General features: G+C 39.9%; 1 protein-coding gene across 2 annotated transcripts in view; it reads right to left on the bottom strand.

Moving 5' to 3' along the window:
* Nucleotides 1–4,332: 4,332 nt before the first annotated feature.
* The window catches only part of CEP170B (centrosomal protein 170B), an 80,649-nt gene continuing 67,503 nt past the window's right edge, over nt 4,333–17,478 (bottom strand). Inside the window, exons 10-15 of one of the 2 annotated variants that reach the window (XM_029912103.1) lie at nt 10,359–10,397; nt 9,583–9,726; nt 7,975–8,063; nt 7,131–7,224; nt 5,961–6,012; nt 4,333–5,160 (exon numbers count right to left, since the gene is read on the bottom strand). In XM_029912103.1, the coding sequence (XP_029767963.1) occupies nt 4,925–5,160; nt 5,961–6,012; nt 7,131–7,224; nt 7,975–8,063; nt 9,583–9,726; nt 10,359–10,397 (654 nt within the window). In that variant the 3' untranslated portion in view covers nt 4,333–4,924. The remainder of the gene's footprint in view (nt 5,161–5,960; nt 6,013–7,130; nt 7,225–7,974; nt 8,064–9,582; nt 9,727–10,358; nt 10,398–17,478) is intronic. The other variant, XM_029912104.1, reaches the window with a different exon arrangement.

Genomic DNA, 17,478 nt, shown 5'->3' with positions numbered 1-17,478 from the left:
GGTGCTGGAACAATTGCTATAGTGGGGGTGCTGAAGGCGGAAACCATGTATTTAGGTTGTTATTATTCCTTCAAGCCGGGGGTGCAGCACCCCCCGCCCCTCCATTTCCAGCAGCTCTGACACCAGCAGAGCTAGAGGAAGCATTTTTAAAGAGGCAGGAACATTTGACAAAACCCATTGCTGGTGAAAAAAGCCAAATCTAGTTTGTTAAAAATAAAATGTCCAGTTCTCAAAGGCCTGATCCAAAGGCTGTTGGGGTCAATGGACAGACTCCCATTGATTTCAGTTGGGCTTTGCATCAGGCCCCTAATAGACGGAAAAAATGGGATTGACTTTTGTAATACTTTGATTCATTGCTGAAACAACTCATCACACGACGTTGCATCTGCCATGTGTGTTCCATCATGCTGCTTTGTTCAGAAACTTGGACATGACCGAGGAAGCTGAAACAAAGCTCCACTTCTGTACTGATCATAGTGGTGAGAGCTCCTTAGGCTGAGCAGGAGAAAATGACGCCTTTTCAGCAGTGTGAGAGAGGACGCAGAATTCAGGCAGGGATAGACCTTAACCCAAAGGATTAAATGGGGGCAGGGCATATAAAATCGAGCTGGGTTCAAACCTTAAAAATACCCTCATTAATTGCAGCAAACGAATTGTGTCCCGACAACTGCAATGCAACGCAAACCCACCAAATATTCAGAAGTAAGAAAAGGGCCTCAGAACAGAAGGTGATTTTCAGGCCCCCATCTTGCAACTGAATCCACATGGGTGAATCTGTGTGCATTAAATGGGCGCTCTATGTAGGCAACAATGTAGTTGTAAGAGACTCCAATTGTGTTTGTTACTATGTAGCAATATGATCCTTCATGCCATTATAAGGGGCAGTGTAAGATCAATAGTTCAATTCTCCAAATATTTTCCCATATCATAAAATTAATTCTCAAAAAAACAACAACCCAGAATCACATTTGTCACATGATAAAAGAATGATTTATTAAAGAAATTTTATGATAAAATTATATAAAATAACAATTTATTTGTAAAGACAGCCACAATATCACCTTGGAACAAAATGTACAGATACTGTCTATCATCAAAACAAAATAAATTACCATTCAAAAAACAAGAGAAAGAAACAGGGTGGGAGAAATAGGAATCAAAATTATATACAACATTTCGAGAAGAGAGTGTGGAAAAAAAGAGAGAGACAGTCATTGATCAATTCAAGTTATACAAACGTGTTTCAGCTTTACTCTCATACAGCTTGCATTTGTGTTGCATGCAAATGGAATGATCCAGTGAAGAGTTTAGAACAGCAGAATCGGCAGCATAACAACAGCAGATAGTCAGATAGGCACAATTCAGCACAGGGCACATCCAAAGTAAACAGGTAGTTAACTTTTCTTTCTTTTTTTTTTTTTTTTGCAAAATCATTACACGTATTTGCTGAATTTTAAAAATATCTAGTGTGATCTGCAAAAATGAAGAAAAAACTAGTAGAATCTTGCACTTATATATTTTAAACACTTTTTTCAGTAGGCTGTATGTAAACATTCTGTAAGGTTTTTCTTTATTAAAATATTCAAGGATGACTTAGGCTTTATTCACACTCTTAGCATGACCACAACACGACGGTACTGTAGACACACTTAGGCTCTTGCTCACAAAGCAATGATGCATTCTCCCAAGGATTTACATTCATTCCATCATCATGAAGTCCTAAGAGTTTAACGTCCGAAAACAATCTAAATGAGAGCACAGTTTTCAAGTATAGTAAAAGAACAAAGGCTGGGATTTTCAAAGGCGCCTAAGTGTGTTAGCATCCACGTCCCGGAAAGGTTTAATCAGAGCTGGGTGCTTAACTTCCTTAGACTTGTTTGAAAATGCCAGCCTAATTTTTTAAATGTAAATACAACAAATATGAAAACAATTTACTGTATGAATGACTATTGGGTCAGTAGAGCACACATCAAGCTCACTGAAAGATAACCAACTAAAGGTTGACCCAATGCCCATTAAAGTCAATAGGAATCTTTCCACTGTCTCTAACAGCCATTGGATCAGACCCTAAATGCTTGTGATACTCACATCAGAACTGTACAGGCTTTTTATTGTTGTTGTCACAGAATACTGCTTATAAGACCAAACCTTGGCTAATGGTTTATAATTATGTGGCTTGCTCTTTGGCTTAATTCTAACAGACAAATGCAGAATGAGGTATACTTCAGATTAATTAAGTACCTCAAATATATTTGTTACATATCAGCACCAAAATGATTACGTACCAGGACTGCAATTAAAATAGTCTTGAAAAATTCTCAGTAAGAACTTTATGCCGGGAAACAGGATTTTTTTTTAATATCACACTGAACAAATTATTCAAAATGAAACAAAATCAGGTTGTGCTTTTCCCTGCCCCCGGACTAAAACTTTTAGAGGTTCATGACTCCAGCTTTATTTCCAATTGTTTCTTAAAGGTACCATATTTCTGGGTTTACACAACCAGCAATGAAGATATTTGGGTACCAAGAACAGAGGAACAGCAAAGGGAGAAAATTCATCTCTGATGGGTCACTTCATGAAAGTAGAAACTAGTAAGTTTCCAAGTGAAAATAAATGGAAGTCACATCAAGGATACGTTATCAAGAAACAAAACCACTAGAGCATAGCCACGAGGATGGGACAATGTAGTAAAAAGCAGAAACAAATAATAAAATCTGATATTGATGAGTAACTCAAACACACACCTGTCTACTGCAGTGGACTATGTTGCTGAAGCCCTTCAACTCCCAATGAGTCGGAGTCAGCACATCGCTGGATCAGACCCTCACCGAGGAGACTTTTGAAAACGAATTACCATGTGTCAAGAGCCACACCACTATTTATGATATTAACTAAGGACACAGGCAAGAATTTCAAAAGGATACATTGGAACAATGAGACAGCATTAACATAACAGGCAGCCAGAGAAACTTAAAGGCCAAGTTCCTAGTTATTTTGCAAAGTAAATTTTACTTCCATCATCATAGTGTTCATATGAAGTCCAGTATATTCCTCCAAATCTCCACAGGAGCGGACGAGCCATGTTCTCTGTTGGATACATTGGTAGCAAAACTGCACTATTTCCCCCCCACGCAAAACCTTGCAGGCTCGCAAGACACACTAGCATGGCAAACCAGCACACTCTTCCTTTGGGACTGCTTTTGTTTAAATCAATGGAAAACTCCCTCTGGTGGCACTTGAAGCAGAATCCTGCCATTTGCTAGTACACTAAACACGGTGTGAGCAGCCCAGTTATTTAATTATACTTATTTAATTGACACTTTAGCAAAATCCTAAGAGAAAAGGTCAATTAACTGACCCAATTATGAAACCAACCCGACCCCTCCTCTCCCCCCCCCCAATGTGAAGCCAGCACATAAAGAGCAATCGAGCTTGGGAAGCTATTTTCATTAGCAAAATTATACACTGTATGAGTGAGTAGCAGAATTTAGTTTGCTTACCTCCATCAGTAAGTGTATTTCCCACAACTCTGCAGATACACTTTCTTTTCCTGATCACTGTTTTTCAGTCAAGAGGACTTAATGCAACAGAGACAGATTCCCATTTGCACACTGCAGGCCTCAAACCGACTCTCCAAAAAGCCACTCAAATCCTTTGTTTAGAATTTGGCAGCTCACTTGACAGATGGGATATCAAAAGCTAATTTTACAGTATACGCTCAATGCTGCTGCAAAATAATCCTTAGTGTTCCTAAGATTATAATGGACCAAAAGAGTCAAATCAATGCATTGTAACACCAGCAGCTTCACACTGTTGGGTAGGTTCTCAAGAATACAACAGGATGGTGTGTATTCATGCATAACTGGACACGAAAAATCTCATGACAACACTATCAGTAAAGGCAGAGCCACACTCAAGCCACTATTTTGAGTGCTGTAGAGTGAATATTAGTTCACAGCCATTGTGTAATTACGTTTATTACATGAGCCAATGGAACAGATGTTTTTCTTAGTAACTGGCTGATCACAGACAACTTGCTCTTTAGCTCATTCAGGAGAATTTGCAGCTCAATATGAAAGACTATTATTATTATATTTTCAAAAAAAAGTTTCAGACAGCGATTATACTGAAATAATGAGAATTTGGCAAGCTCAACTATAAAAACTGACCTTCTCATTTATAAGGCTAATCTACATCGGTATACTTGAAGCTTTGTGCCTGAAATATGTTCAGAATCTACAACTATATTAGAAATTTTACACCTTCTCAATAGAAAAACAAAGGTTTTGGATTGAAAGCATGATGCACATAGATTCAAAATGGTTCCTTCCTTTTTTTTTGCAAACACCGAAAACAATTTTCATACAACTAAAACAGAGTTCCTTATAGAAACCCACTGTATTGCACCAATATACTGCTAGGTATGCAAGTTGATTCCAATAGAACTGTAATGCTCTATTTTTAAAATCAGTCCAAAATGTAGCGCCAATCAAAAAAAAGTACACTTCTTTTTTAAACAGAGCCTTGTTACAACTGAACTACCAGTAACTGAGAATTATAAACAGGCTAATCCAAGAACACTTTAGAGCTTCGGCAGTAGCAAATGGAGGATATGCAAAGCCTGTTTCTTATGGCACATTGGAAGAATTTAAGTGAGTTGTATTGTAAAAATCAGAGTTTGCCTCTATGCTGAATATGTGCTGCTCCACAGTGCTAGTCTTGTTCAAAAGGCATACACAGACTTGCCATTCACCCACACAGCATAGTTTTTTGTGTGTTTGTGTGTGTGTGTGTGTGTGTGTGTGTGTGTGTAATGTGTTAGCAATCTAAACAACTGCTCCATACGAACTGTCCACAACCACTCGGACACAAAACTAACTCCACAGTAAATGACAGTATGATAGCAATATAAAATATTGTATCAGATCACGTATTTCTCTCCATCTGGAATGAAATTAGCATCTTGTAGGCTAGAAGATCCACAGTTCGATTTCTGGATGTAATTTCGCATCTGTACTGGTGACAAAATCTCCAACGCGGAGCCAGAATGGTTAGCAGTCCTGACTTTAGTGGTTGTAGACTGTGTAGCAGCAGAGGACGCTTTGTTAGTAGCAACTACATCCAAGTTCCCACTGGGGTCAATGATAGCATTTATAACTGGGGAAGGAGAAAAGAAATAGAAAGATGCATATTAGCTGCACTCAGCAGCATTTCTACACAGAAACTCTCTCACCTTCAGAATTCTAGATGACTCTTGTGCCCAGTTAATCACAGTTTGTTCCCCCCTCCCCATGACTGCACGCCACCTTCTTTATAATTATCCTTGGGCCCAAGCAATTTTAATAAGCAAAAAAATAAAAACCCCTCCAAAATTGACCTTTACCATTAGGACTTGACGTTTTCTGTTTAAACTGGAAAAAGAGAAACACCTGCCAAACGCCAATCACTCACCAATAAGACATTTTAAACATTTTCTTAACTATTAAAATGAAACAAGGGTCAGGCATTCAGCTCATATTGTTATCTCTATAGCGTGGCTCCTTCCATAATGGATTCAAATCAACACGAACACTTGCGTAAAAGTAGTACGAAAATATGGCATGACTTATTGGCTGAATAGGGCTGTCAGCCATGTGGGGGTCTGAACAACAGAAGCCTTGGCTTGTCCATCTTGTGGTCAAGTCCTAATTATTGTGAATTAACCATTTCCACAGCAATAACTACAGCATTTCAGAAGTCAGTAACTTTCTTATGTTTGCAACACAAGAACAATCCATCACTTATACATCTTCTGTTTGTATATATTGAGGAGCAATGCATGCATAAAATGAATGAGTGCTTTACGTTTACAGAGTTTAAATTGACAAAGCAAATCACAACAAGTTACAATGGTACTTTATTTTGTACTAGTCATCTCCATTTAAGAGAGAAATTGAGAACATTTTAAAATTACCAACCTTCCAGCTGTTTCTGAACTCTTCTTAGCTCCTTTAGGATAGAGCTGATTTCCTAGAAACAAATACACCAAAAAGATCAGTTAACTAACCAACCAACCATTCAGCTACTTTAGGAATCAAGCCTACATAGAATACCTTGTTATTCTACCTTTTTCTGATTAGGTAAATTCATATTTCGTTCTGAATTTTCTCAAGCGACTGTGTTATTGAGCATCAAAATAACATGCTTATCTGGGCAAACACCAGTGGGATTTGGTCTGCCATATCTGAAAAATCACTACCAAGCCACTCAGTAAAAATGTGCATTGGACTAGACTTTTTATTTGAGACTATAGCTGTTGGCCAGACATTTATGGCCCAATAATGCAAAGGGGTCTGCGAGTGCAGACACTTAGCCCCTGATCCTGTAAAGACTTATGCACATCCTTAGCTTTAAACAGGAGTGGTTTCACTGAGCCCAATAATTAAGCACGTTCTTAGATCTTTGCATTGCTCCCAAGGGAGTCCTATTAATGAAAACAGGAGTCTGTGCAGGAGTACAGAGAACGTTGACTGGGGCACCAACATTTTTACCACTCTCTTGTGTAACCGTGGTAAATGAAGAGAACATGAAGGTGAAAACGCCTATGCCCCATTTACGCTCGTGCTATCATCAATGGAGCTACACTGGTGGGAGACACTGAGTGGTAGTTAGACAAGAATCTGTGTTTGTGCCTCTCTTAGCAAGACTGGGTCCTTGAAGACTAATAAAGGGGAGACATAGGTGAAGTTGACATTAAAATAACAGTATGAGACTATATAATAGTCACACCGTAAAACAGAAGAAGGAGGAAGTTCAATATATACATTTGGACTAATAAAAATTTAGGAAATAGGCTTGGTTGGTTCTGAAGCTCACTGCTTTGGTTTCTTAAATTTTTTTTTTTTACTTACAATGGAAAATTCTTTTACAGTGACTATGTGTCACTTTTATGTTTACATTCAAAGTCGAGGCTGGGACTTTCAGAAGAGTCTAAAGAAGTTAGGCAACCAAATCCTATTAAAATTCAATGCTAGCCTGGCATCTAACTGCTCTGAAAATCTCAGCCTAAGTCCATAAATTGTTAGGCAAAGACTTCTCTTAAGAAATAAACAGGTGCCAAGAAGCTTACTTAAGCACAAACACGTTACCTTGTTTGAGGTCTTTAAAATTGGCACTTCGTTTTCCGAGTTAATTTTGGCCTCCATCTCCTCCCAGGTCCTTTCGGTGTTCTGAAACACAATTCTGAAGCACACAAGATTGGACCTTTTACAAAATGCCCACCAAAAATATATCCTTTACATTTGTTTACAGTGTACAATTGACACAAAACATAGCAACAACGGGGTTCTGTAGATTAGTGATGAGATAAAGGGCCTTTCATCTCCACTTTGAATCTAGCTCACAAGCAACCAAAAGTCATTCCCCACCCGCTGCCTGTCCTAAGGCCTAGGAGCTGACAATCTTGTTCCAAGAGGGCATCACAACAAACACCATCACAATCTGCAGACGTGCTGGGAGTTTTGGAATGGGGGGGGTCCATGGACTGAACGGAATAGAGAATGAGTTCCCCGTCTTCTCATAGGCGAGATTCCTCCAGGGAAGGCTAAGATGCATCAGGAAGGCAGTACAGAATAGGCATGTACTCCAAGTTGCCATCATTTGGACACTGTCCTCCATAACAAAGTTAGTTGTGCCATATACAGTGAACTTTACATTTTTATACAAACATCCTCACATTGCGTTACGAAGCTGGGTCAAGGCTTCAGTTATCTAGGGACAGACTATGCTACAGGACAAGCCTATGAAACGGAGGAGGGAAGTAAAAACGTTTTTCTATTTTTGCAGTCTGTGCTCGTCCCCTTCTGTGTACAGGCAACCACAGTTTCCAGGGATGACAATCCAGTACCTTTCATAAGTAATAAATTAATCACGCCCTTCCTTGGAACAACTCAATGGGCAAGAGAACATTCCAGATCAGAGCTAAAAGCTTACTTCATTTTTTCAGCCAGGTTTTCTGTATTTTCACGGATCGCATGGGATAATTGAGACACTGGGTTCAACATCAGGTTGTCAAAGATGACCTAAAATGTAACAGATCAGATCATATTGAAAATGTGCCCTCATAGCTACCATTTTTATATTATACTGGTTGTGTCAAAAGAGTTTATTTCTTCAACTGGAGATGGTAGCATTTCAGTTGAGGCTTCCTGAACCTGGATCATGTTTAAAACTCAACAGGAGATGAGCGAAAAAGCAGCTTTATTGCAGTACTTCACTGAGGGGATTAGCACTAATCTGTTAAGATTTTATTTTAAAGAGTAAAGGAAGAGAGGCCTGTAGAATTGTTTTCAGTTATAAAACTGTTCAAGCGTTTTTTTTTTTTTTAAAACCAATCACTGAAGTCCTCCCATGGTTTTAAAGACAAAAACAGAAAACCCCCATTGCAAATGTTCAATGTGTTTTCATATTGTAGCTCAAAACCAAGTTACTTTCGCAGCGTTAGTCTTGGAAAAGCAATGTTACAACCTGCTGTGAAAAAAACAATACACCCAAGTCTCTTTACCATACTGTATCCATGGCCTTGTGAATGAAAGCTTTACATTCTCATTGCAATCAGCTTAACCCATCTAATAAAAAACTCACAGCACACCAGTCAGTATCCTATACGTCAGAGACTCCCAAGCCTTCTGGGGGCAATCTTTCCAGTTTACTTGGCAAGACCTCCATTGGAATAGCCAGTAGACATCACGTCTTATTGTACTGCTATCCTAAAATGGAGCATTTGGGGGGATAGAATCTAGAGCTGCTCATGCTTTACTGAGGGTTAGGGTGAATACAATGAGTAGGCCATGGCAGGACACCCAAACCCAGTGCAAGTAAGGTCTAGCTTCTGCCACCCCTGAATATTATCTTGTTCTATGAGTGGTCTTACTGGCTATGTACCAGCTGCAAAAGCATGAAGTACAAATACTGACTGGAGGGCCAAGATTTTCAGAATCTAGCAGTTGTGGGTGCTGAACTTGATGCATCTTTCAAAAAAGGCCCAATTTTCAGATAGTGCTGAAAACAAGGCCTTTCTAAGAAGTTTCAGATTGGGCACCCAAAGAGTGTGGCGCTTACAATCACTAGTGACTTTTGAAAATCTTGTTCCATAGCTTCCTGGTTCCTTTTAGTAGAATTCTCAGGTTTCTATTAGTGTTTTACATCAAAAAGAGAACTCTACCCTGCATCCATTAAACCTCTACCTCGATATAACGCTGTCCTCGGGAGCCAAAAAATCTTACCGCGTTATAGGTGAAACCGCGTTATATTGAATTTGCTTTGATCCACCAGAGTGTGCAGCCCCGCCCCCCCAGAGCACTGCTTTACCGCGTTATATCCGAATTCGTGTTATATCGGGTCACGTTATATCGAGGTAGAGGTGTATAAGGGTTTTTCTAAACAGGTATTTCTATAGTTACAAAGTCAAGGACTCCTGAGCACTGGAGTTCTTTGAATTCCCTCAGCTAGCCAGGTAGCTAGTTAGGAAGTATAGACATATGGGTTGCAACTTACAGTATTATATATAAGCTTATAAAGTACAGGAGAAACAAAACCTGCCTCCTCTCGGTTTCTTGCCCTCGTTTTTCTCGAGAGATCCTCTTCTCTATTGTCGTTCATATTTTGATCAAAATCCTTGAATCCTGTTGACCCGGGAGGCACCTTCTGGTAGTTCAGACTTGCTTCTGGAATGTGCTGCACCAACTTAAAATAATAAGGAATGAGTCAGTTGCAATTATCTGTGGTGCAGATTAAAAAAAAAAAAAATACAAGGCGGGCAAACGGGCCCGTTTCCAAAGGTATTACAGATTTCGAGGCAAGCCCAAGAAGAGTGCTCCACAGTTCAGGTCCTAATCAAGCAGGAATGGGTTCTGAAACAAATAATTTGGGCCCCAATCCTGCAAATATTTATATATGGGAGCTGTCCCATGATACTCAATGTAATTACTCATGTGCATGTTTGCAACACTGGTACAACAGCAAGTACTTACAAATTAAATCCCTGCCTAATATGAATTCAGGGTTGAATTCAAAAGAAAAATGATTGTTTCCAGATAAGACCTGCTCACACATGTGCATTTTATGTTTTAATATATCAAAATCTGAAAAATTAATGCAATCTTAAAGTGACATTAAAATTAAGCAAAACCAATCTCTATTAATACACGGAAAAGATGAAAAAGCAATTAAAACATGTAAATAATACTAGAAAAGATAAACACAATAAGCAAGACAACTAGGTTAAAATTGATAACACTCAGACAAAACATTAGGAGGATGTAAGGAAAACAACATTAAAGAGAGAGAGATACAAAACAATGGGATGAAAAGTGCACCTGAGATGGATATGCCGGCCGTAAAGATGTACGAGCAATCTGTGTTAAAACAGAAACAAATGAGATAAAGAGATCAATGCTGACCACATGACTCAGACAGTAGTTATCAAAGGAAGCACACATACAAGATAAACCATAATGGGTGGTATTCTAAAAAAAGTGCATTCCAGAGAACAATCATTAAAAACACCAACATACTTCCATGGGAAATTCCCAAACATGGACATGCAAAGTGACATCTTGATAATTTGTTCACACACCAATTCCTCAGAGATGATCTGTGGCAATTCCCTGATTACATTGAAAAGAAACGAACTGCAGTAATATGGACTATCTTTAATGAAATCAGACAAGCTATGCAACAGAGATTGTGGAACTGTGAAGAGAGTGCAGTGGGCGTTTGGTGGATAGCACACAACTCTCATAAGCAAAATGAAGAGAAACTGGGGATCCTGGGGCAAGGGCTGTAAACTCAAGCATTGCACAACAGAGCATGAGTTATAAACAGTCAGAAAGCAAGAGACACTGGGTTAAATACACACAACATTCAAAATGTTCAATTAGGGTGGATTATATCCACAATTCTGCCCTCTATTGTTCATTTTTTAAAATGTCCTTTCAGAACTTTGGAAACGCTTTTAGTGCATGATGCTGGGAGTGGTGGTGGAAGATTCACTAAAAATCAATGGTAACAAATGAGACATTCCTACTATGGTGTACATCCAATATTTAGGGACTTATAACCTGTGAAATACTGTCTCATGATAAACTGGCTTATACTCATTCACAGTTCGATCATATCCGCAAGTATTGGCTCATGTCATTCTTAATACCTTACACACATCATAACAATACTGAAGGAGACTTAAAAGTTTTTCACATATCATTAGCCCCTTTTTTTTGTTAAACACAAACCTAAATTTTCAAAAGTGACTAGTGATTCACCATGCCCCGCTGGAGACACCTTAAACTGGCCTGATTTTCAGAGGGTGGGAGCTCAGCACTTCTGAATACTAGACCCCTTTAAAAGACGTCTCAGGTTGGGCATCCAGTAACCGAGGAACTCAACATCACAAGTCACTTTTGAAAATGCAAGCCATGTCGTTTGTACTCTTTGCTGTAAACTCACAGTAGTGCGCAAGCCTGCCTTTCAGGGAACTGTACAATCCATACACTATACAACATGGGGGCCACTAAAATCCTCACTAAATGTGCACCTGGAAACTTAAAAAACATCCTGGTTTAAATCCAAGCCAATCCTGTACTAGTAGAGGACAAAATATCAGGATTAAAGCACAAAAACGCAGTTTTATGGCCCCATTTTTATCTTCTAAAAGGGCACAGCTCATTTTAAATTTTTAATCAAGTGTGGTAATAAAAGACATTAAAAAATCAATTTGTTTAGGGCTCCGAACTGTTGTGCCAAGTATAAGTGCAGAGTGAATATTTATGGTCATTTTTATAAACCTCTGAAAACAGCAGCATAGACTGAAAACACTGACATTGAATTGCAGTGAGGTACTTCTAGCTGGGGCAATTGGAATAGTATTTTGTATTCTAAAATATTTTTTTCCTCTACCAAACTCCAGGTTAGTCCCCACTGACCAAGCTTTAAAAACATCATAGAAGTTGCTACTACTCTTCCTACTGTGCCTGGGGGATCAAGAACAAGTTGAGCCCTGAATTCTTCCCTTCTTAGAAAAGGAATGGATACTCAGCAATGGAAAACCAGGGCACTAGATTAGTGGTATACAATGTTTTATATACACACCCTTAGTATAAGCCAGACAGTGCAACAAACTGCTTTGCTTATTCACATGAGTGCTCTACCTGTGTCCAGTGACCATTTATCAAACAGCCTTCTATTGAACCTAGTATAATTACAGTAGTTTGCTTATCAAACAGTGTCTGCTCCCCCACTCTGCGCCCTCACATATGCAAAATGTAATATTGTCATCATTAGCCTTCCCGCACCATCAGGAGCACAAGGCAGAAGTCTAATGGCGCTAATCATCCCTATCCTGGGCTTGTTTTTCTAGATCTTCTATATTCAGAGGCAATGACACTTCAGGCATGATTGTGCGATGGAGTGTGCCTCTAGGTAGACCTCCCCATCTCTTGCCCTCGGGTTGCCAAAGAAATGCTCATTTGGGTAGCCTATTATCAGACATCCTTAAAAGTAAGTCCCATTTGTGTTACATAACTGCACTCAAAAACAAAACAATGTAAAACTTAAGAGCATACAAACTTTAGAGCATACAAACAATGTAAAATTTTAGAGCAAACAAGTCCACTCAGTCCAAGCTTGTTTACATTTACGGGAGATAATGCTGCCTGCTTCTTATTTACAATGTCATCTGAAAGCGAGAACAGGCGTTTGCATGGCACTTTTGTAGCCAATGGTGCAAGGTATTTATGTGCCAGACATGCTAAACATTTGTATACCCCTTCATGCTTTGGCCACCATACCAAAGGACATGCTTCCATGCTGATGATGCACGTTAAAAAAATGTGTTAATTACATTTGTGACTGAACTCCTTGGGGTGAGAATTGCATGTCTCCTGTTTGTTTTTCCCACATTCTGCCATATATTTCATGTTATAGCAGTCTCAGATGATGACCCAGCACATGTTCGTTTTAAGAACACTTTCACAGCATATTTGACAAAACGCAAAGAAGGTACCAATGTGAGATTTCTAAAAATAGCTACAGCACTCGACCCAAGGTTTAAGAATCTGAAGTGCCATCCAACATCTGAGAGGGATGAGGTGTGGAGCATGCTTTCAGAAGTCTTAAAAGAGCAACACTCCGATGTGGAAACTACAGAACCCGAACCACCAAAAAAGAAAATCAACCTTCTGCTGCTGGCATCTGACTCAGATGATGAAAATGAACATGCGCCGTTCCGCACTGCTTTGGATCATTATGGAGCAGAACCTGTCATCAGCATGGACGCATGTCCCCTGGAATGGTGGTTGAAGCATGAAGGGACACATGAATCTTTAGCACATCTGGCACATAAATATCTTGCGACACCGGCTACAACAGTGCCATGCAAACATCTGATCTCACTTTCAGGTGACATTGTAATCAAAAAGCGGGCAGCATTATCTCCTGCAAATTATAACCAAACTTGTTTGTCTGAGTGACTGGTTGAACAAGAAGCAGGACTGAGTGGACTTGTAGGCTCTAAAGTTTCACATTGTTTTATTTTTGAATGCAGTTATTTTTTGTACATAATTCTAAATTTGTAAGTTAAACTTTCATGATAAAGAGATTGCACTACAGTACTTGTATTAGGTGAACTGAAAAATACTATTTCTTTTGTTTTTTACAGTGCAAGTATTTGTAATATATTTCAATTACAACACAGAATACAAAGTGTACAGTGCTCACTTTGTACTGTGTTGTAATTGAAATCAACATATTTGAAAATGTAGAAAACATCTAAAAATATGTAAATAAATGGTATTCTATTATTGTTTAACAGCACGATTAATCGTGATTAATTTTTTTAATTGCTTGACAGCCCTAGTGGGGATATATCCAAAACTCAAGACTTGGTATTAATTGGGGATTAAACTATCCAGACATCTATGGAAAAGTAATATAGCAAATCATAAAATGTCTAGTAAGATCTTAGAATGTATTGGGGACAACTTCTGGTTTCAGAAGTCTAAGGAAGTAACCAGGGAGACAGACATTTTAGCCCGGATTCTGACCAACAGGGAGGAATTGGTTGCAAATGTGAAGAATGACGGCAATGTAGGTCAAAAATTGATAGATTTAATGATTCTAAGGAAAGGAAGCAGTAAGAGCTTCAGAATAAGGACAACAGACTTCAAAAAAGCAGACTTTAACAAACTTTAACAAACTCAAAGAATTGGTAGGTAAGGTCCCATGGGAAGAAAATCTAAAGGAAACAGAGGTTAAAAGAGCTGGCAGTTTCTCAAAGAGACAATATTAAAAGCACAACAGCAAACTATCTGCAGCAAGGGCGATTTAGGTTAGACATTAAGAAAAACTTTCTAACTATAAAGATAATTAAGTCCTAGAAAAGGCTTTCAAGGGAGGTTGTGGAATCCCCATCATTGGGATTTTTAATAACAGGTTAGATAAACACCTGTCAGGGATGGTCTACTCAGCTCTGCATTAGCGCAGGGGGTTGAACTAGGTGACCTCTTGAGGTACCTTCCAGCCCTACATTTTTATGATTCTATGTTTTGCAAAAAAAAAAATGTGTCCTCTTTTTTTCATTGGGAAATTTTTCAGCCTGCTCTGCTCGCACTGTTGCTGACAGTGGTGGAGATTAAATGGCGTTAGCAATAGTGGGATGTTTTGGAAAAGATTTTTAGTGTAGACAAGGCTCCAGAGTTCGACACTCTGTCTTCTTCCAATCACTTCTTATGGCCCTCCTGGGCCCCTAAAACCTTCTAATTGAACTCACAGTACAGTTCCAAAACCATGACTAAAAACCTTGGGTCTAAGAAGACGCCTGCTAAGCACAGTCGTTCAGACACTTTGCTTCTAGATCAGTGGTCCTGAAACTTTTCTGGGTCACGTCCTCGATTATCCCTATCTGCACCGTCCCTGCCCTCCCCCCGGAGCTGGGGCTGGGAGCAGGGCCATGGCTCCTGGGGAGGTGTGGGAGACACGGACAGGGGTAAGCGTGCTGAGGCTGGGGCCACAGCTGGGGCCAGGTCTGGGGCCGGGAAGGGAGCCAAGGCCAGGAGCCAAGGCTGGGATTGGGGCCGGGGCCAGGTGCGGAGCTGTGGCTGGGCCACAGTCGTGGGCAAAGGCTGGGGGCAGGGCCAGGGCCACGGCTAGGGGCGGGGCCAGAACAGAGCTGGGAGCCCAGCAGGGCTGGATGGTGCTCCCTCCCCGCATACCCTGCCACACCCCCTCCGAATGTCCCTCTGTGCCTGCTGAGAGGGGTGCACTCCACAGTTTGGGGACATAAGAACACAAGAATGGCCCTACTTGGTCAGACCAAAGGTCCATCAAGCCCAGTATCCTGTCTTCCGACAGTGGCCTGTGCCAGGTTCCCCAGAGGGAATGAACAGAACAAGTAATCATCAAATGATCCATCCCCTGCCGCTCATTCTCAGCTTCTGGCAAACAGAGGCTAGGGACACCATTCCTGCCCATCCTGGCTAATAGCCATTGATGGACCTATCCTCCATGAATTTATCAAGTTCTTTTTTGAACCCTGTTATGGTCCTGGCCTTCACAACATCCTCTGGCAAGGAGTTCCACAGTTTGTGTGTTGTGTGAAGAAATACTTCCTTTTATTTGTTTTAAACCTGCTGCCTATTAATTTCATTTGGTGACCCCTAGTTCTTGTGTTATGAGAAGTAGTAAACAACACTTCCTTATCTACTTTCTCTACACCAGTCATAATTTTATAGACCTCAATCATATTTCCCCTTAGCCGTCTCTTTTCCAAGCTGAAAAGTCCCAGTCTTATTAATCTCTCCTCATACGCAAGCCGTTCCATACCCCTAATCATTTTTGTTGCCCTTTTCTGAACCTTTTCCAATTCCAATATATCTTTTTTGAGATGGGGCGACCACATCTGCACACAGTATTCAAGGTGTGGGTGTACCATGGATTTATATAGAAGCAACATGATATTTTCTGTCCTATTATCTATCCCTTTCTTAATTATTCGCAGCATTCTGTTCGCTTTTTTGACTGCCGCTGCACATTCAGTGGATGTTTTCAGAGAACTATCCACAATGACCCCAAGATCTCTTTCTTGGGTGGTAACAGCTAATTTAGACCCCATAATTTTATATGTATAGTTGGGATCATGCTTTCCAATGTGCATTACTTTGCATTTATCAACATTAAATTTCATCTGCCATTTTGTTGCCCAGTCACCCAGTTTTGAGAGATCCTTTTGTAGCTCTTCGCATTTTGCCTGGGTCTTAACTATCTTTAGTAATTTTGTATCATCTGCAAATTTTGCCACCTCACTCTTTACCCCTTTTTCCAGATCATTTATGAGTATGTTGAATAGGACTGGTCCCAGAACAGACCCCTGGGGGACACCACTATTTATCTCTCTCCATTCTGAAAACTGACCATTTATACCTACCCTTTGTTTCCTATCTTTTAACCAGTTACCAATCCATGAGAGCAACTTCCCTCTTATCCCGTGGCAGCTTACTTTGCTTCAGAGCCTTTGGTGAGGGACCTTGTCAAAGACTTTCTGAAAATCTAAGTACACTATAGCCACTGGGTCCCCTTGGTCCACATGCTTGTTGACCCCCCTCAAAGAATTCTAGTAGATTGGTGAGGCATGATTTCCCTTTACTAAAACCATGTTGACTCTTCCTCAACAAATTACATTCATCTATATGTCTGACAATATTGTTCTTTATTATAGTTTCAACCAGTGTGCCCGGTACTGAAGTCAGGCTTACACGCCTGTAATTGCCGGGATCACCTCTGGAGCCCTTTTTAAAAATTGGCATCACATTAGCTATCCTCCAGTCATCTGGTACACAAGCTGATTTAAATGATAGGTTACAGACTACAGTTAGTAGTTCTGCAATTTCACATTTGAGTTCCTTCAGAACTCTTGGTGAACACCATCTGGTCCTTGTGACTTATTGCTGTTTAATTTATTAATTTGTTCCAAAACCTCCTCTAATGATATCTCAATCTGGGACAGTTCCTCAGATCTGTCACCTAAAAAGAATGGCTCAGGTTTGGGAATCTCACTCACATCCTCAGCCATGAAGACCAATGCAAAGAATTCATTTAGTTTCTCCGCAATGGCCTTATCGTCCTTGAGTGCTCCTTTAGCACTCAAACCAGGTTAGCTTGTTTAGCAGCCTTTCTGCTTCTGATGTACTTTAAAAAAAATTGCTATTACTTTTTGAGTCTTTGGCTAACTGTTCCTCAAATTCTTTTTTGGCCTTCCTAATTGTATTTTTACACTTCATTTGCCAGTGTTTATGCTCCTTTCTATTTTCCTCACTAGGATTTAACTTCCACTTTTTAAAGGATGCCTTTTTGCCTCTCACTGCCTCTTTTTCTTTGCTGTTTAGCCATGGTGGCTCTTTTTTGGTTCCCTTACTATGTTTTTTAATTTGGGGTATACATTTAAGT

Source organism: Terrapene carolina, unplaced genomic scaffold, assembly GCF_002925995.2.
Source record: "Terrapene carolina triunguis isolate 2854851 unplaced genomic scaffold, T_m_triunguis-2.0 Scaffold189, whole genome shotgun sequence".
Taxonomy (NCBI): Eukaryota; Metazoa; Chordata; order Testudines; family Emydidae; genus Terrapene; species Terrapene triunguis.
The sequence above is the reverse complement of the archived record's forward strand: the minus strand, read 5'-3'. Positions and strand labels throughout refer to the sequence as shown.